This window comes from Hyaena hyaena, unplaced genomic scaffold, assembly GCF_003009895.1.
Source record: "Hyaena hyaena isolate Hyena2069 unplaced genomic scaffold, ASM300989v1 scaffold_202, whole genome shotgun sequence".
In the NCBI taxonomy this organism is placed as follows: domain Eukaryota; kingdom Metazoa; phylum Chordata; class Mammalia; order Carnivora; family Hyaenidae; genus Hyaena; species Hyaena hyaena.
Window position 1 is genome coordinate 186,629 of NW_024080832.1, and position 20,935 is coordinate 207,563.

The 20,935-nt window shown below is 46.3% G+C and overlaps 1 protein-coding gene across 5 annotated transcripts; it reads left to right on the plus strand.

Annotated features, from left to right (window-relative positions):
• Window position 1: 1 nt before the first annotated feature.
• Window positions 2-20,531, plus strand: TCP11 (t-complex 11). 5 transcript variants are annotated; one of them, XM_039241832.1, is made up of 10 exons: window positions 2-246; window positions 350-487; window positions 3,564-3,660; window positions 9,638-9,758; window positions 16,440-16,660; window positions 17,541-17,677; window positions 17,959-18,176; window positions 18,256-18,437; window positions 19,175-19,338; window positions 20,097-20,531. In XM_039241832.1, the coding sequence occupies exons 2-10, from the start codon at window positions 364-366 to the stop codon at window positions 20,327-20,329; spliced, it is 1,497 nt and encodes a 498-aa protein (XP_039097763.1). In that variant the 5' UTR covers window positions 2-246; window positions 350-363; the 3' UTR covers window positions 20,330-20,531. The 5 variants fall into 5 exon arrangements, with proteins under 5 accessions (XP_039097763.1, XP_039097764.1, XP_039097766.1 ...); XM_039241833.1 differs by having other exon boundaries at window positions 2-226; XM_039241835.1 differs by lacking the exons at window positions 2-246; window positions 350-487 and adding an exon at window positions 632-702.
• The last annotated feature ends 404 nt before the right edge of the window (window positions 20,532-20,935 follow it).

The following is a 20,935-nucleotide window of genomic DNA, read 5'->3' on the forward strand; positions in this document are numbered from 1 at the left end:
GGTCTCCGGGGAGGAGGAGAGCGGCGGGCGCCGGAGCGCCGAGAGCTCCCCCTGCTGCGGGAGCCTGAGAGGGCCTGCGGCGGGCGCCCTGGACGAGGAGGGCCCCGCCCTGCGCCGCCCCTCCGGCCTGCTGCCTCCTGGTTGCGCGCCCAGAGCCCGACTTCTGGTTCCCGGCACCCCTCCTCCAGGCTCCTTTGTCCCGTCTGTCCCCCGAGCCGCCCCGAAGGTGCCCACCCTACTCTTTTGGTCTGTCCGCGTCGGGCGCCAAGGGGTAGGCTCCAGCCCCCAGTCGGCAGTTGGAGAGTCCCTTTCCCCGACGCCGACGGCGCGTCATTTCTCCCCAACCCAGATTCCATCCGCAGCATGCCGGACGTCGAGGAGAACGTGCCTCTGAAGAACCCAGGCGATGCAGAGTGCGGGTCCTGCAAGCCCGAAGCCTCAGCACCGACCGGGGAAAACCAGAGCCGCCCCGAGGCCCACGTTCCCTGTAGGTCCCGCCCCGCCGGCCTGTAGCCGCTTGACTCTTGAAGAGGAAGGGCCCTCAGTCTGCCCGTCGCACCCCCCCCCCCCCCCCCCCCCCCGCTCTTCTTGCTTTTGCCCTTCGCCTTGTCTCCCACCACCCAGTCTCTGCCTACAGGCCCCAGGACCCCTGTTGACCCGAAGGCCTTCAAAGAGTTGTTGTTCCAGGAAAAAGCGAGCCAGGTGTGATTACTTGAATCTGACAAGATTTGACGCCGAGTCCGTACACAGCCGTCGGTCGTTGTAGTTTAAATTTGTAGGTGGAAAATGGCGGGCTCTTGGGAGTAGCTTTAAAGAACCCAAGTGATCCCGGGTGGGAATTGTGTTCTCTTGGCGCTTCGTTGGCTCAAGAAGTACCACTGCTTTGGGCTCCCGTGCTTGAGCTCCGTACTGTAGATGTACTAGATGTACTTTCATGTTCCTTTTGGGTCACAAGGGCCCTCCCACACTTCGGTAGGTCTAGCCTCACTAGGACGGATCCTGCATGTCTCTTATGATAGTCTCCAGGGAATTTTTTTTAAAAAAAATTTTGTTTTTGAGAGGGAGAGACAGCGTGAGCAGGGGAGGGTCAGAGAGAGAGAGAGAGAGAGAGAGACACAGAATCCGAAACAAGTTCCAGGCTCTGACCCAGCTGCCAGCACAGAGGCCGACGGGGGTCTCGAACCCACAAACCGCGAGATCATGACCTGAGCCGGAAGTCGGAAGCTCAACCGACTGAGCCACGCAGGCGCCCCAGTCTCCAGGGAATTTAAACAGGCATCAATCTGAAGACCTGTCCATACGCAGGAGTTTAACCTGTGTTAAATTCTTCAGGTTTGAAATGGGAAAAATTAAGTTGAATTACTTACTTCTCCTATAGCCACGTGGGGGCGCTGCTGGCTAACAGAATGAGCCCAAAGTGACAAATTGGGTGCAGTGGAATTTATTTAGCTATGAACCTGATGTGGGGGTGGAAGCCAATTGTTCTGTAAATACACTGTAAACAATTTAAGTGAATCCATAGGGAAAACAACCCTAAAATGAATAACCAAATTTCTCCTTTAAAAAGAGGAATTTGAAATTTTGTATAGTAGGTTGACTTGGCTCAGTTTCCATATCATCTTGAAAATTTCTTCGTCCTCGGGATCTGGATTTTAAAAACCTGCATTCGTTGATTTTATCTCTCATTTCCCTCTGGGCCCTCCCCTTTCCTGATTTTTACAGCTGTTGGGAGTTGCACAGTGCCACAGAACTCCTGAGAAACAGAACAATCTTGTCAAGTAGGTTATGAACTTTGACTTGTAGTTGGAAAGAGTTTCTGTGTGATCTCTCAGTCCTTCAGTAAGCTGCTTTAGCTCAATCTCCCTTTGAACATGTTCTCTTCCTTCTCATTTCGCATTAGTGGATTCAGGGATAGTCTATTTACATATTTGTGCTTTGCCATCTTGGCTGAAACTAATGACTTCAGAAGGGCTGCAAAAATAAAGTGAACTTCCAACTATCCATTAAGATTCAGTTCATCTTTATGTTTACCTAAGTAAGGGCTCAGTGGCTTTTTGGTAAATTTGTGATCACCTTTTTACCCGTAAGTTTTTATTTAATTTTGAATTTTGAGATATTTCAACTTTGTTGAAAAGTAAAGGAAAAGCACAGTGAATGTCCACATTGTTAATATCCAAGGCATTCTATGTAACCTTTTTTCTACATAGAAAAGTTTCCCCACTGTGTTCCCCCGCCCCCCGCTGCCCTTCTTTAAAAAATAGGCTCCCTGCCCAGCCTGGGGCTTGAACTCACTGCCCTGAGATCAAGAGTCATGTGCTCTACCCACTGAGCCAGTCAGGTGCACACCCACCCCCACACCCCCTTTTTTACATTTTGAATCTTCTTACTTCTGAAAGGCTTAAACATTTAAAAAAGTATAGTGACTAGTATCATGAACCATATTTACTCGTCACCTGGCTTCCACAATGATCAACTAACCTATGGCCAATCTTAGTTCATTTATATCCACTCCGTGTCTTGGAACCAGGTACTTTGCTGGAAGCAAATTATAAAGTGACATTGAAAGAGAATGGGAAAATATGACTTACTGTGTATACCTTCGTTTTACATACCAAAAGATCATTATAACTATTATACCTTTAATGTGAGAATGCTATCAGCTGGGTCTGTGCTAAAACTTTAGAGCAGTGGTTTCCAACTGCTAGTACTGGCTCGTGACAAAATTCTTAGCAATATTTAGTGAAAGAAAATAAAGATGTTATAATGAGTTTTTCCTAAAGCTAAATTGATTCAATGTAAAGGACTACTCTTTATTCTGAAAATATTCCCTTTCTGGGTTTTTTGGGTTTTTTGTTGTTTTTGGTTTTTGCTTGGTTGATTTTTTTTTTTTTTGAGGTTATTCTGTTACGAAATGATGGCTTGGTGGTGGTAGAGTGGATTTTTTAATTGCTTAGTTGTTGGATCTCACTGTTCATACTTGGCAAAACAAAAAGTTGGCACGTTGTCCATGGCTCAGAAGTCTTTTTGGAAATGTTAGTAGTCTGTGAAATCCTAACATCTGGGAGCTACTGCTTTATAAGAACGAAAGACATTGGTGCAATTTAATACCATCTATATGGAGATGTTAACTCTTATCAGAGGCCGGAAGAGGAGAGTAGACTCAGTCCTCTTAGATAAATATTTATTTTTGCAAATCACAAATTGTTGTTTCTTCACTGCTTTCATTATCATTTTGCTTGTTTGTTACTTGTAAAGTAGCTTCCTTGTACTCCCTTGTCCCCACACTGGACTACTCTGTGAGACACTGAGGCCTGGGACAGTTGGCTACTACATGCTGGGCTACAGGCACAGGGCCTAGAGTTCAGAAAACAGAAATGACTAGAATGGTTGAATGAGTTTGTGTGAGATCAAGTTGATGAATGTAAATTTGGGACCTACTGAGAGGGAATCTCTGAATAAAATAGACATTCAGGCTTGTGTCCATAAGTTTTTTTTTTTTTTAATTGAGATAGAGTTGGTACATAATGTGGGTTTCAGGTGTACATAAATTCTTTGTGTCACAGGTCCAATAGAAATAGTTGACAACGTTTCTAAGCTGAACAACAAGATTGGAATGAATCGTGATTTCCACATGGAAGAAAAGGTTTTACCTCCAAGCAGGTACCGGCTTCTCTGATTTTCCCATTTTATTCATACTGGTATAGGTATTTAGCACAAATGGCTTCTGACCAGACTTGACACATTTTTATTTAATAGTACAGTCAGTCAATGCTTTCTCAATTAAACTGGAAAAAAATACAGTGTTTGGATATAAACCTTATTAAGAGGTCTCAACAACTTAAACAGAAGAGCAATAATTATTATTAGTAGAGGATCAAGAAGAAAATGTTATTTAACTAGTGAGTCATCCAGAGTAATTACTATTGGAAATGTTCAATAGGGTAGATTTCAGGTCTTCTTTGATGGGTGTGGAGGAAGTAGCCTGTGGTAGCAGGCTGCTATTGCCATCAAATTATCCCAAAACTTAGTAACTAAAACCGTGTTCATGACCTCACAGTTTGTGTGGGTCAGAAATAATGGGCATGGTGTAACCGAAGGCCTCTGGCTCAAGGTCTCCTTCTCATGAGGTTGCGGTCAGTGTGTTGACTGCTGGCCAGAGCCCCTCTCAGTTTCTTGCCACACGGCAGCTGGGTTCCCTCACTTTGAGTGAGTGAGAGAATAAAGGTGTGAGAGGTGGTACCCATGGAGGAACCCACAGTCTTTTGTTACCTCATCTTGAAAGTGTCTCCCGTTGCCTCTGCTGAGTTCTCTCGAGAAGGTGGATGCTAAACGCCACCCACACTCCGGAGATGAGATGACACCGGTGTGAATGCCAGGAATTCTAGATCTTTGGGGTCGTCCTCCCAGCTGCCTGTCTCAGAGCTCCTTTCAATGGCTCTTTTACGTGACCACAGATTAAACAGGCACAGATAAGCTATTAATTTTCTCATAGTGGCGTTTTCGATTCTCTTTTTGGCCGGCTTCAGAAATCAGATTCTTTTAGGAACCAGGATCAGAACTCTGTTGATAAATAATGCTCCCCTACCTCCTCCAAGCTTCACTTTGCTTCTTAGTTACATTGGCAGTGTCATAAAGAAGAACCATCTGGTAAGAATGGATTAAGCGGCTCTGCTGGTTTATCGGCAAGTTGAATGGGTAAAGTCATGTCAGAATTTAAAACCATTCTAATGTCCCACCAATAGATACAAAGGGCAGCTTGTGATTAGTCAGCTTCCTTAATTGGTTTTGTTATGTGGTCACAGGTTCAGGGAATCTGTGACTAAAGGGCCATTGAGTGTCACACACTGTCCCCCTCCCTCCTCTCCATGCTCTGATTTGCCCTTGCCTGGTACCAATGGGGGTCCATACAGGTTCTGTGGCAACAGGTTTTCACCAAAACCCACGTTTCCTAACCTCTCTCTCCCTGCTTAGGTACGATGTTGCTTGCAGGGGAGGAGAAGAGAATGAAATAGGGTGTTAAGGTCGGCCACAGGGGTGGTAGTGAGACAGTTGGCGGGGGAGCGGGGGTGGGTAGAAGAGATGCCAGAGGGAGAAATGAAGCAGAGGAAATAGTACGAATCAGAGCTGGGTTTTCACATAAGGTAACACAGACTTCACATCAGGGAAAATGTGGAAATACAGTTTGAGGTCACTCATTATCAGCAATTGGCTTTCCTTGGTGGATAGGATGGGGTTATTGACAATCGCATATTCCGAAGGGGAATCCCATGTTTGGACATTCATTCATTAGGCGTATATTGAGTTCTTATGTGACAGGCAAAATGGGGAGATAGATAGAGATACCATTATCCATAAGTAAGGCACTGCCATTGCTATTAGGAAGCTTTTGTGGGAGAGACCGTTGAATAACAGTAAAGACTGGTAAGTTGCTTGCGGTTGTGTATATAGTTTTCATGAGCATCCTCATTTGCTTAAGGAGGGGCACAGAAGATCGGCCCACAGAGGAAGACTTGAGCTGCTTATGAAGACTTGAGTTGCATCTTAGAGGCGGAATAGATGCTCTCCAGGTGGTCTGGGTGGGAAACAGTGCTCCTGGCAGAGGAAACTGTCAGAGGCAAGAATATAGGATGTTCTTCACAAGTTCCTTGGTGTGGTTGGGCACAACTACTGTGAGATAGGAGGAGATGAGCTGGAGAAAAGGGGGAAGGAGGCAGAGCAATGTCCGGAGGGTCCAGTTAGTGGTTCATGCTGGTGAGGGGAAGCCCCTAGAGGACTATAAATGAGCATGGCATTGTGATCAGAACTGAATTTTAGAAATTGTTTATTTTATTCTAATTTCTTTTGTTTTATTTATTTTTGAGAGAGAGAGAGCACACATGCAAATTGGGGAGGTGCAGAGGGAGAAAGAGAGAATCTTAAGCAAGTTCCTTGCCCAGTGCATGATCTCACAATTGTGAGATCATGACCTGATCTGAAATCCAGAGTGTGATGCTTAACCAACTGGGCCACCCAGGCGCCCCAAGAAGTCCTAGATTTTAGAATGAATTGGTGGAGGGGCTCGTGGGTGGCTTAGTCCGACTGAGCGTCCGACTTCGGTTCAGGTCATGATCTCACGGTTCGTGGGTTCGAGCCCCCGTCAGGTTCTATGCTGACAGCTCAGAGCTTGGAGCCTGTCTTCAGATTCTGTGTCTCCCTCTTTCTCTGACCCTCCCCTGCTCACACTGTCTCTCTCTCTCCAAAATGAATAAAAAAAACAAAAAATTAAAAAAAATAGAATGAGTTGGTGGAGAACAGATTGACAAGGGACAAGGCTGAAGGCAGGGGACCAGTGAATAGGCTACTGAATCCAGGTGAGAGGTGATGGGAGGAGGGGATGGATTCCAGACACATATAAGACTCACAGTTTATGGAACTTAGAGATGGAGTGGATAAGTAGGCAGAGGAGGAAAGAGCTGAGAACAATTCTAATGCACCTTAGACCAGTGGGCAGATTATACTTGGTTTCCTCTGACGATTGAGAATGGTGTGTTGGGAAAGGAACTTTGACTTTTTGGTTTTTTCCATCTTCGTATAGCTGATTTTTTGTTTGTTTTACAAGGAGCATGCATTACTACTATATATTTTTAAGGGGTGGAATTCAAGAAAACCAGTAGTTACTTGGCAATGACCGGGTACAGCCTGAGACTTTTCAGATGGTTCTTTTTCTTCTTATGAGCCTAACTCATTAATAAACTTTCAGAGGAAATTAATTCCTGTCATTCTTTTTTTAAATTAATAGACACATTAAATTTTTTTTAAATGTTTATTTTTGATAGAGAGGGGAAGAGTGTGAGCGGGGGAGGACGGGGGGGGGGGGGAAGGAGGGAGACACCAAATCTGAAGCAGGCTCCAGGCTCTGAGCTGTCAGCACAGAGCCTGATGTGGGGCTTGAACTCATGAATCGTATCATGACCTGAGCCGAAAAGTTGGATGCTTAACCAACTGAGCCACTCAGGCACCCCAATACATTTTGTTAAAGTAGTTTTATATTGAAAAACGATTGGAAAGTACCAAGTTCCCCAAAACAGTTACAAACAGGGAGGAAGGCAAACCATAAGAGAGACTTAAATACAGAGAACAAACTGAGGGTGGATGGGGAGTGGGGAGAGGGGAAAATGGATGGTGGGCATTGAGGAGGGCACTTGTTGGGATGAGCACCGGGTATTGTACGTAAGCGATGGACCACGGGAATCTACCCCAAAGCCAAGAGCACACTGTACACACTGTATGTTAGCCAGTGTGACAATAAATTATATTAAAAAAAAAGTACAAATTTCCCACACAGCCCATCTTCACACAGATTCCCCCACTGTTTATATCTTGTAATAGTGAGTCACTTGTTACAATTGGTGATCTAGTATTAATACATTATTATTAACTCAAGTTCGTAGTTTACACTGAGGTTCATTTCTTGTATATTCTATGGGTTTTGAAAAATGTTTAATGTCATGAATTCACCATTTTTGCATCATGCAAAGTGATTTCACTGACCCAAAAATCCCCTTTTCTCCCTGCCCCACGAATCCTTGGCAACCACTGATCCTCTTACTGTCTCCGTTGGTTTCCAGACCATCATGTAATTGGAATCCTACATTGGCTTCTCTCATTAAGTCATATGCATTTAAGATTCTTCCATGTCTTTTTGGGGCTTGGTAGCTCCTTTCTTTGTAATACTGAATAAAATCCCATTGTCCAGATGTCCCATCTTGGTTGCTTCCGTGTTTTGGCAAAAGCTGCTGTAAACATCCCTGTGCAAGTTTTTGTGTGGACATACGTTTTCAACTCCTTTGCTTAAATATATGAAGGAGCACAGTTACTGGATCATATGACAAGAGTACGTTTAGTTTTATAGGACACCGCCAAACTGTCTTTTGGAGTGGCTGTACCATTTTGTACCAGCGACGCATGAGAGTTCTTAGAGTGGCTCCACACCCTCACCAGCATTTGGTGGTGTCCGCATTTTGGATCTGGGGCATTCTCATAGATGTGTATTGTGACGTCATTGTTATTCAATTTGCAGTTCCCTAATGAAATGATGTTGAGTATGCTCATTTTTCATATGCTCATTTGACATAGGACAACTTTGGTGAACAGACTTGAGTGTCTGTTCGGATCTCTCCCTGTCCTAAAACTGGGTGGTTCTCTTCTTATTGGGTTTTAAGAGTTCTTTGTCTATTTTGGATACTAGTTCTTTGTCAGATGTGTGTTCTGCAAAGGTTGTGCTTTGTCTTTTCATTCCCTTAGCAGTGTACCTCACAGAGCACAAGGTTTCCAACTTACCAATTTTTTTCTTTCATGAATCTTGCTTTTGGTGTTGTATCTAAAAGGTCATTTCCAGGGGCACCTGTGTGGTTCAGTTGGTTAGGCATCTGACTTCGGCTCAGGTAATGATCTCTCAATTCACAAGTTCGAGCCCCACATTGGGCTCTGTGGTGACAGTTTGGAGCCTGGAGCCTGCTTCGGATTCTGTGTTTCCCTCTCTCTCTCTGCCCTTCCCCTACTCATGCTCTGTCTCTGTCTCTCTCTCAAAAAAATAAACATTAAAAAAATATATATAAAAGGTCATTGCCAACCACATGGTCACCTAAACCTTCTCCTCTGTTATCTTCTGTGTAATCTACATTTTACATTTAGGCCTGTGACCCATTTGTGGAAGGAGCCAGGTCTGTGTATAGATACGTTGTTCTTGCCTGTGGCTGTCCAGTGGTTCTAGTGTCCCATGCGGAAAAGACCGTCCTTGCTAAATGGAATTGCCTTTGCTTCTATTTTTTTTTTTTAAGGGGAAGATATGATGGATCTTTCTGACTTTCATGATTGGGTACCCAGTAGTGCCAGTAAGATTGGGAATACAAGAGGAACAGGTGTGGAGGGGAAGATCGCAAATTCAGTTTTAGACCTGTTGATTTGGAAATACAGATATTGGAATATTATCAAAGAAGGAAAGTCCCTTTTTTCATTTTATTTTATTTATTTATTTATTTATTTTAATGTTTTACTTATTTCTAGGAGAGAGAGAGAGAGAGAGAGACAGCGTGAGCAGGGGAGGGTCAGAGAGAGAGGGAGTCACAGACTCTGAAACAGGCTCCAGGCTCTGAGCTGGCAGTCAGCACAGATCCCGACGCGGGGCTCGAACCCATGAACCACGAGATCATGACCTAAGCGAAAGTCGGACGCTTAACCGACTAAGCCACCCAGGCACCCCCCTTTTTTCATTTTAGAGGACTATAAGAAAATAAAAAATCATTTAGTTTATTGTATGTATACATAAATGGAAACTAAGTCACGTGTTATCTAGGCTAGATGCAGTCAGTGCTAAAGCTGGCCTGAGGTTTCTTCAGGATTCTTTGTGCTGCAGCGGGAGGGCTGCTGAGAATCATGAGAAGCCCTTCTGAGAGCTTTTACTGATGCCCTTGAGGACATCTAAGTCTGACCTGAGCTTGTCAACTGTGCTGCAGTCCAAACACCCTTCCTGGCCTTTCCCTGTCAGTATAATCATCTTTTGTCATATCAAATGCTGTTTGTTTGGGGCTTGGGAGATAATGACCTTATAACCATTTTTGGGTAGAGAAAGTAATTTGCTCAATTAACCCTCTTACAGCTTGGAAGGCAAGGTCAAGGAAACAATGCATAATGCCTTTTGGGACCATCTTAAAGAACAGTTGTCAGCTACTCCCCCAGACTTCAGTTGTGCTCTTGAACTTTTGAAAGAAAGTAAAGAGGTGAGTGACTGACTTATTTGTAGATGTGAGTTTCCTGGACATCCCCAAGGCCATTGGAATGTCGGTGGCTAGCAGACCCTACCTGAACATAGCCTATGAATGAGAGCCTAATCAGTAAATGGAAATCACACAGTTTCAGCAAGTTCAGAAAGGGAGTTTTTTATTTGCTTTTTTTTTTTTTAAAAGAGGGCACAAGTGAGCAAGAGGCAGAGAGGGAGAGAGAGAAGCAGGGCCTCTGTTCACCTGAAGTGGGGCTCGAGCTCACCCCATGCGGAGCTTGAACTCCCAAACTGTGAAATCATGACCTGAGCTCCTGAGCTGAAGTTAGTTGCTTAACCCACTGAGCCACCCAGGTGCCACTCAACAAAGAAGTTTTAATATAAAAATCATACGGGGCACCTGGGTGGCTCAGTCACTTAAGCATCCAACTCTTTTTTTTTTTTTTAATTTTTTTTTTAATGCTTATTTCTGAGAGAGAGAGACGCATGAGCAGGGGAGGGTCAGAGAGAGAGGGAGACACAGAATCTGAAGCAGGCTCCAGGCTCTGAGCTAGCTGTCAGCACAGAGCCCGATGCGGGGCTCGAACCCACGAACTGCGAGATCATGACCTGAGCCGAAGTTGGACGCTCAACCGACTGAGCCACCCAGGTGCCCCTTAAGTGTCCAACTCTTGATCTCAACTTGGGTCTTGATCTCAGGGTTCTGAGTTCAAGCTCTGTGTTGAGCTTCACACTGGGCATGAAACTTACTTAAAAAAAATTATTATAACATGGAATTGAAGAAACAAGAGCTTTGAGTGGGTAAGAAGCAAGGAAAACAAAGTATACTAAGCTATCTATCCAAGTGTAGAATACACTGTACCCCAAGGCTGAGATAGAATACCCGGGAATCATTTGAGAAGGCACGGCTGTGCCAGGGAGGTTGCCCTGCCGTGTGAGCTGCTGACCACTGTGCACTGCAGGGGCTGGGTGCTGCACCAGGAGCCTGGCTCTGGACAATAGCCACTTGCTCGGCAAGAGCTGAACCCCAGAGAAGCCACTTGGGCTGCAGGAGCCAGCTACCAGCAAAACCATACACACACATACACACACACACACACACACACACACACACACACACACACACAGAGCATAATGCCATGTAAGGATTCCAGAACCAGGAAGGGACGCTCTTGCCCTTTGCAATGTCTTTCTAGTGTGTGTTGGGCGCATCCTAAGGTGTCCCTCAGTGATCCACACCGTTGTATAATTCCCTCTCCTTGAGTGGACGAGATCTGTAACTTGCCTCTAACCAGTGGAAGATGCAAAGGTGATGGGATGTCTCCTAGAAATACAGCTCACCACGTAAGACTCCATCTTAGCAGACTGGAGGAACTCTCTAGGCAGCCTTGAAGGAGCAAACAGATGTGTCGTGAACTGCCTGTGGAGAGGGTCTTATGGCAAGGGGAGGCAGGTGGCCTCCAGGATCTAAGGACAACATCCATCTAGCAACCAGTAGGAAGCCGGGGCCCTCAGTTCGACAGCTGGAAGGAAACGAATTCTGCCCACAGCTCGAATGAGGCTGGCGACTGCTCTCCAGCGGAGCTTGCAAATGGTAATGTGGGCCGGACAGCACCTTGACTGCTGCCTGGACAGAGGGCCCAGCTAACCTGTGCCTGGGCTCCTGATCCACAGAAATTGTGAGATAAGAAATATATGTGCTGATTTAAGCCTCTGAATTTTTGGTAATTTGTTAAGCAGCACAGAAAACTACTTAACATTGTCTCACCTGGTGAAGGAAAAATGTTTAAGGGACTTCCTCATTTTCTCAGAGCAGAGAATGATGGACTTGGAACTGAGAGACCATAAACCAACCAATGTTACAGCCCCTTCCTTTGGCCACTCAGTTTCCATATGACCCTTCCACACACATTGCAGTTCCTGAAAAGAACTCAATTCTTACCTATTAAGATACAGCTGTCTTACACGTTCTCGTTCTTTCCATAAAATGAGACTCAACAGTTCCAACAGTTTCTGTATCTATTGCTATCTATATTACTCCTCAAATCCAGCTTCAGTCCCTCTGAATATTCTGATACCTAAAGTCTGAATTGTAAAGTTAACTTTCCATATCTGATCTGTAAAGAGAAAACGTGTAGTTTTTGTTTTTGTAGTTGGTCACAAGACTATTGTTGATCTATGGCTTCCTTCTATGGTTGGTTCCATATTTCCTCTGTCCACAGCCAGAGCCTCAGCTGGTTGGGGTTTCCTTATCTGCTAGAGTGACCCAAACCTTCATCGCCAAAGAGTCTGAGTCCTCGAAGCAATTTACTGTTGTTGTTCGTAGGCTGTGGTTTTCTATTAATCTTTATTGTTAGGTATGGAAGTACCAAGGGGAACCTCAGAGAATCTTCTTGCCCTCATTGGGTAGCGTCAGCCTGGTCTCCCCTCCACACCCAGCTCATTTGCTCTAGTCAGCAGAAGAGCTCCTTTCTCCAGCCTGTTGGCTCAGTGGTCTGAGGAGCCCAAAATAATGAGGTGCAGCCTCATCTTCAAATCATTGGGACCAATGTAAGGATTCCTCCCACATCAGCAGTTGGCAGGGTGGGAAACAAAAATTCTGCAGGCAGGTTATTAGGTATAATCATAAGAGAAACCAGCCCTCCCTCCACCCTCTGATTCCTAGGACCATGTTTTCTGGCTTTGGGAAACTTTACCATATAATGGTCTTAGATTCAAAGACTGTATTGCAGCTTTTAAGACAGGATATTGTCCCTCTCCTCATGCTGTAATCAAGTCAGTGAGCCATTCCGCTTTTCAGTTAAGGCCTGTTGATTCAAGGGGAAAGTGGGTATGAACCCCCTGCTGTACTTCCTTTGCTAGAAGATGCATCCTTGATCAGATGGGGCAGGACAGTGGGTAAGACATTCTGTCAGTACCCAGATGTTAGTGCTGCTATAAGCATGGCAGACAGAGAAGACAGACCCATGTCCAGAACATGTGTCCATTCCAGTGGGGATGAATCTGCCCCTTCTCAGTGGAAGAGGTCCAAAGAAATCATCTGCCACCAGGTGAGGTGGTTGGTTGATCCTCCCTGGGGAGTGACGCCATATTAGGGGCTTTGTATTTCTAAGGATTTTTAAAATTGTAAACATCTGCAACACAATTTTTACTGTTAAAATTTTTTTTTAAAGTAGGCTCCATGCCTGACCTGGGGCTTAAATTCACGACCCTGAGATCAAGAGTTGCATGCTTTATGGACTGAACCAGCCAGGCGCCCCACTGTTTTAATTATTTCTGAGTGTTACAATTCAGTGGTACTAAGTACATTCCCAATGTTGTGTGACCATCACCCCATCTGTTTCCAGAATGTTCTTATCTTTGCAAGCAGAAACTGTACCCATTAACAGTAACTCTTCATTACCTTCTTCCTCCAGAGTCTGGTATCCTCTGTTTAATTTCTGTCTCTCTGTGTTGACTTTGCTAGGTACCTCATATAAATAGAATTATATGATATTTGTCCTTTTGTATGTGGCAAATTTCACTGTAGCATAATATTTTCAAGGTTCATCCATGTTGTAAGTAAGTGTCAGAGTTTCATTCCTTTTTGTGGCCAAATATTCCATTGTATGGATGTACTGCATTTTGTTCATCCCTTTATCTGTTGATGGACATTTGTGTTTTCAAATTTTTGCTATTGTGAGTCGTACTGCTTTGAACGTTCATGTACAAGTTTTGGTTTGAACATCTATACTCTGCTTTTTTGGGTACATACTCGAGGGTGGTATTGCTGAATCATCTGGTAACTAACTCTGTTTAATTTGAGAAACCACTACTCTACTTTCAATGGTGGCTACACTACTTTACATTCTCACTAGCAAGGTATGCAAATTCCAGTTTTTCCACATTTTCCTCAGAGCTTCATTTCTTTGTTGCTATAGACATCTTAGTGGCATGAAGTAGGATCTCACTGTGGTTTTGATCTGCACTTCCCTCGTGGCTAGTGGTGTTTAGCATCTTTTCCTGTGCTTGTTGTCCAAGTTCTGTGCCATCTTTGGAGAAATGTTGATTGAAGCCCTTTGTCCATTTTTAAATTGGGTTGGTTGGTTGTTGTTATTGAGTTATAAGAGCTCTTTACATATTTTGCATAGTAGCCCCTTCTTAGGTAAATCATTTGCAAATACAGTCTCCCATTCTGTGGGTAGTTTTTTCACTTTCTTGATAATGTCCTTTGCACAAAAGTTTTAATTTAGGTGAAGTCCAGTTTATCTGGTTTACCTTTTGCTTTTCGTATCACATCTTGCATATCCAGGATTATGCAGATTTATACCTTTATTTTCTTCTAAGAGTTTTAGACTTTTAGCTCTTCTTGTTTATTAGGTCTTTGATCCATTCTGAGTTAAGTATTTATTATAAGACATGAGGTAAGGGTCCAAGTTCATTCTCTTATATGTGCTGGCCGGTTTCCCCAGCACCATTTGTTGAAAAGACTCTTTTCCCTACTGAATGGTCTTGGCATTGTTTTCAAAAATCGTTTGACCATAGAGCCAGGTTTTATTTCTGGACTCTCTGTTCTATTATTTTGCTCTATAGGTCTGTCCTCTCCCAGTATATGCTTGGCCTCCTATGAGCTGTTTCATCGGATGACGGATTGCTGGGGTGCAGGCCTGATCATACAGTTAGGCGGGTCAGACAACAACACATAGTTCCTCATGGGAAGCACAGGCCACATGGCCCCCCATTGTCTTATAGTGAGGTGTTTACTTCTGCAAAAGCCCAGAGGCAAGCCAGAAACCGTGTTTCAAAAGGTGATTTGCAGAAGAAGGCATAGATTCGCTCTCAAGGTCGAGAGGTCTGTGCTGTGACGCTCTTACTGGAGCCTGTTAGAGGCTGTGTTGCAGCGTCCTTACTTGCCACGACACTTTATCACTGAGCCTGCAGGATCGCATGGCCCAAATAGCGTTGCAGTCTGTAGGACGGCCAGACACTCTGCTCCACTCATATGGCTCCCCCCCGAAACTGGAAACCTCACGATGTCCTTAAATGAGTGTTGCAGGAACAAATTCAGTTGTGGTGTGTGTGACCTCGAAAATCCAGAAAGGCCTACAGGTGATGTGCCTCTTTCTTCATGGTGGGTGGCGTGAGGCACCGCAACTTGTCCTTCCACCTTGGAGGCGGCAGCTGGACAGCTTGCCGACCACCAAAGCCCGAGCCACTTCGCTGAGGCGGCGGCCGCTGATGTTCTGTGGGGATTATCTGCCGTCCTGTAGTTTGCACGTCTCCCAGAGGCATCTAAAGCCCTTGCTGCTTCCTGCTCCTCAGATCCAATGGGTACTTGGCCTTTTGAGAGCCCACATCACCTGTGCTACCAGTGTGGTATCAGTTAGGGCCCAATCAGAAGGAAGAACCCAGACAGTAATGCGAAGGAAGAGAAGCCGCAGTGTCGTGGAGCGTGCTGTGGAGGCCCACGCCGGGGTCAGGGAGGCAGGCCTCTTCCTCCTGCACGAGCTCTCCAGCTCTCTCTACAAGCAAGACTTACCATTCTGCGAGCCGGCCAGGGAAAAATACCTAAAGGGCCTGACTCTGTTTTCCCAGAGTAGGCCCTGGAGGGTATACTTGCCACTGGGAACCTCCAGTCGGTAACTGGCATAGTTTACCATTTGAATGTACTCTTTATTTTTTTAAATATTTATTTATTTATTTTTATTTATTTATTTCTGAGAGAGAGAAGGGGAGAGAGAGAGAGAGAGTGTGTGAACAGGGGAGGGTCAGAGAGAGAGGGAGACACAGAATCTGAAGACAGGCTCCAGGCTCTGAGCTAGGGGTTAGCACAGAGCCCGACGCGGGGCTCGAACTCACAAACCGTGAGATCATGACCTGAGCTGAAGTCGGACGCTTAACCGACTGAGCCACCCAGGCACCCCTTTAAGATTTATTTTTGAGAAAGAGACTGTGTGAGCAGGGGAGGAGCAGAGAAAGGGGAACAGAAGATCAGAAGCAGGTTCCACACTGACAGCAGAGAGCCTGATATGGGGCTCGAACTCATGAACCGTGAGATCATGACCTGAGCCCAAGTCGGACACTCAACCAACTGAGCCACCCAGGTACCTCACCCACTTAGATGGCGTGGACAGACTTGTATTTAAGATGAATCCGAACAGGTGGGAAGCGTGGTACAACACAGCACTCCTCTCAGTTACGCGGACATGCGTCAAACCCCCCCCTCATCCCCACCATGCTCTCTGTTACAGAGGCCCAGGAATGGATAGGAGTCTTTTCACAGAGAACTTACAGTTCGGAGCTAATAGCCTCTTTCCGGTGCCCCTTCACTGTTCCTTGCCCTTTAAAGTAAAATAATCTACAAAGTGTCTGCTTTTTAAAATCAAGTGTGCCTCATCACCGGGTGATGTGTATATTTTATATTTGTTGTTCTTTGCATTTCTTTTTACCACACTCCTTGATTTTGTTTGTCTCTCTATCTCATTCTGCCTAGAAAATGATGCACTGTTGTTGTATCGATCTGCTAAAGCCTCAGACCATCATTGGCCTCTCAGCAAAGATAAATGTTCTCTAGGAAATTTAGGGACCCCACTTCTTGGTCCCTCAAAGCCAGGCTGATGTCCTTGGCCAAAGGGGTTGTCCGTTATAGAAGGTTTGGGGCTTTGCACAGAAAGTGACTCCCTTTGATTTCTTTCCTGGGCAGATCTTGCTCTCGCTGCTGTTACCACGCCAGAACCGCCTAAGAAGTGAGATTGAGGAGGTGCTGGACACAGAACTCCTCAAGCAGAAGGCGGAACGTGGGGCTCTGAATGTCCCGCACCTCTCTAAGTATATCCTCGACATGATGACTTTGCTGTGCGCGCCAGTTCGAGACGAAGCAGTGCAGAAACTGGAGAACATTACGGACCCTGTTTGGTTACTGAGGTGTGAAACTTGACTTGAAACCCGCCTCAGTCCCTGGGCCAGGAAAGGGGGGTCATACACTAGATTATAATAGCCCCTGTCTTGGCTGGCTCTTGCCTACTGAAGACCTGACTGATTCCTCTCTGTTTTCCTTGCTGGCCTGGTAGCTATTTTTTCCCCTTAGAATGACTTTAGGTTGGTTAGGCCTCCCATATAACATCCTATCATAAAACATTAGAGTATGTGTTTAAACATCTTTTCCCCAGGTTTTCACAGTGTGAGGGGACAGGGATGGGAGGCTATCCCTATATAATAGCTATGGAAATCAAGATCCAGAGAGAGAGCGAGAGAGAGAGAGTGAGATTGGCCTAGAAAATGGCTTAGCATGCTAGTATATTCTCCTTTGCTGACTCTACCTTTCATTTATTATTATTTTTTAAAATTTATTTTGAGAGAGAAAGAGCACAAGTCAGGGAGGGGCAGAGAGAGAGAATACCAAGTGGGCTATGCACTGCCAGCACAGAGCCTGATGCAGGGCTCAAACCCACGAAGCCATGAGATCATGACCTGAGCCAAAGTCAGACGCTTAGCCACCTGAGCTACCCAGGCACCCTTGACTCTACCTTTTAAAGCAGACAACAGAATGATCCTATGGAGAGAGAACTACCCTGGAGGTATCAAGGTCCAGAGACTTAACCTGTTCCCCTTTCCACCATTCACTTACTCTGGGCCTTGGGTCCTAAGTCCCCTCAGTCACAATGGCATCTTTTGTAAACTTAGGAGATTGGAACTAAGTTAGTTTAAGAGCTTCTAACTCTGAATACAGTGATTTAATGATACTTTCTGTAGGCTCCCCTCTCACTAGATTTCCTTTCAGGGTATATTTTATTTTCTGTGTCAGGGGGATTTTCCAAGTCCTGGGCCTGATGAAAATGGACATGGTGAACTATACCATCCAGAGCCTTCAACCCCACCTGCGGGAACATTCCATCCAGCGTGAACGGGCTACATTCCAGGAACTCCTCAATAAGCAGCCAAGTATGTAAATAACTTGGGGGCAGGAGTAGAAAGATAGGATCTTGGGTCTGACTGCCATGATGTTCGAGAGTATTCTGCCTCTTGGGAGCAGAAAGTTTCTTCCTCAGGTAGGGGAAGGGAGAAGGAGGAGGTGTCTGAGACAGAAATCCCCCACCACCGCCACCACCAAACCACTGATTTGTTGACCAGGAGCATATCTTGAAGAGAACCTTAGTCTTGGATCTTTCGGGATGCGGATGCTGCACGCGCTTCCCTGCCTCCCCACTGTCCTCCTGTCACAGGCCTCCTCAATCACACCACCAAGTGGCTGACCCAGGCTGCGGCAGACCTCACCACGCCGCTTCCGACTTGCCCTGACACTTCCGACTCCGCCAGTGTGGTCAGCTCCTCTCCGAGCGAGGCGGCCATCAGCCCAGAGCCCCTCAGCCTGACAATGGTGCTGTCCCAGGGCTTCCTGAACCTCCTTCTCTGGGACCCTGAAGACGAGGATTTCCCTGAGGTAGGCCCGTGGACGGCATCGCCTTGTTTTGTATTCAGGACTCTCGTCCCCTGACAGCCTGCTCCCCTTGCTCCCGCAGACCCTGCTGGCGGACAGAACGCGGCTGCAGGAGCTCGAGTCCCAGCTGCGCCAGCTCACCTTCCTGGCCTCAGTCCTGCTGGTGGCCGGTAGTTTCTCTGGCAGCGTGCTGTTTGGCTCGCCCCAGTTTGTGGATAAGCTAAAGCGGATAACCAAAGACCTGATGGAGGAGTTCAAGTCCAGGTGAACCACACAGACCTTTTTTGGAGTAGATGGTAGTTGTGGTACGAGGACACGGACAGGTCGTGGGTGATGCCTTACATTCTACCACCGACCACAAAGATTGGGACCAGCCCCCAAGACTGTTGGTGTCTTTCCATAATGGTCTTGAGACTTGTGACAGAGAAAAAGAAAGCTTTCTTCCAAAGAGGGTGGTGCAGAGGGCAGTTTACCATGTAATTCGTTTGCTACAAAGCAGTGGTTATCTCACTGAGTGGGTGACGGCAGGCTGGCCTCCGGTATATCCAGGAGCTGATCTGTCAGATTGAACATCCACTGTGTGCAGGGGGTCACGCCAGACAACAAAAAGGAATCAGAAGGCCAGGTCTGTCCCTGTAATTGGACATATGACCATGGAAACTGTCCAAGAAAGGCTAAAATTGTATACACACATATATAAATAAATTCCATAGCACTGAAGAATTCTGAGTGGATACCAAACTCCTGTGCAGAGTTGACTTTATCTTGTTTTCTAAGAAGTAGAACATGGTATTAGAGAGACTAGTCGGCATCTGGAGGGTAATAGTGAAGATACTGAACCTCTCCACTGGGCCCTGTCGCTACCAGGGACTGGGGTGAGGGCAGGAGGATGGCTGGGGTCTCCCTCAAGTGGGCCCAGCTCCTGGTGTGGAGCATCCCTGGCGCTGGGCCAATGCCAGGGCCATCGGCTGGGTACCAGCTTACTCTCCATTACGGTCTAGGCCTGAGGAGGCTATGCAGACTGTGAGTGAGCAGGTGTCTCAGGAAATCCATCAAGGCCTCAAGAACATGGGCCTTGCCGCGCTGAGCAGTGAAAACATGGCGTCTCTGATGGGACAGCTCCGGAACATTGCCAAGAAGGAGAACTGTGTCCGTAGTGTCATTGGTGAGCGTGCCTGTGGGGACGGTGAGAATGTTCTGGCGAGGGGTAGATCCCGTCCCTGGAAGTCAGTTACGGGACCATTTAACAATAAAAAGCATGACCATTGGGCAAGTCACTGTTTAGGCTTTAGTTTTTCCAAAATCCTGGGTTGAAAATACAGTACTTTTAGTTTAAAGACTGATTCTTGTTCTACGGAACAAGAATTCTGACTTCTTGTTCTGTAGAACAAGAATCAGTCTTTGTCCCATACTTCTGACTTCTGAGTATGGCCTACTGCCCAACCAACCTGGCCAGTCACCCTGGCCTTTTGGGCCATTTCCTGACTGTAGTCCGAGACATGTGACACCCACCCCTACCTCCCAGCAATAAGAAACTGATGCCAGAGGACATTTTCCCATAGCAAGGACTCATCCCTATTGGAATGGAGGGCATAAACTTGGCCTTGCTCTTAACCTCAGCCATCTGAAGGATTGTCTGAGATCCTTGTATTAAATACTCACTAGGATCTACCGATAGATGCTCAGGTAATCTTTTGAATAGTCTTGAATTTACTAGCCCACTAGTTTGTGAGCTTTCCTTTGTCCTTGAGAGTCGGATAGCAGCCCCCTTCCCAAACAGAACAAATGTCCTTGTCCCCAGGGTGGACCGGCTAGCAAACATCTCTGTTAACTTGGAGCTTGAGCGAGTACAGTTGCAGGGGTCACGTTGCCCCCTGAAAGTTGTTTGCCTTTTCCATTCTCACTGCCGTCTCCTGCTTACAGATCAGCGGATCCATTTGTTTCTCAAATGCTGTTTGGTCCTTGGTGTTCAGCGGTCTCTGTTAGATCTCCCCGGAGGCCTTACCGTCATTGAAGCAGAACTGGCGGAACTGGGCCAGAAGTTTGTCAGCCTGACACACCACAATCAGAAGGTGTTTGGCCCCTACTACACGGAGATCCTAAAAGCCCTCCTCCCTCCGGCCCAGGCACTAGAAACAGAAGTGGAATCTCTCTGATAGCACCGGCTCAGCGCCCTGGCGCCTTGGGCCCAGGAGAACTCCTCACCACTTTCTGGGGGTGACATCCGCACCGACCCCAGAGCAGGAAGCCCCCTTCCCCTCCTGCAGCCAGGGCACCAGGGCTGCGGGAGCAGCATGTAAACACCAGCTGGCCCACACTTGTTCACTAATAAACTTCTGACCTGCAGGGAAACCTCCACTCTTCCTGTGCTGCAGCTGTGCCTGGGCCCCGGTGCTCTGGGCCGCCAACTGGCAGAGAAGCCAAAAGACCTCCAGTCTTTCCTCCGCTGGCCAGGGGCTCCCTTCAGCATGCAGACCTGAGAAGCCGAGACACTGGGGTGCTCGTATTATTTCTCTAAGGGTAAAGCGTTTCTCTGAGGGCTCTGAGGAATCTGTAGGATTATCCAAAATGTGACTATAAGGGCGTCTCCAGAAGTCAGAAAGTTGCTTTGTCCAGTTCAGCTCAGGATAGGGCGCAGTTGAAATAAGTTGGTAGAAACGTCATTTCTAGGACCGAATTCCCCTGAAGCTTTCAAATGTGCAACAAGAAACCAAGAACTAGTAGGAGTCTATTGCAGGGTCTGCAGCAGGTGACCTGGACGT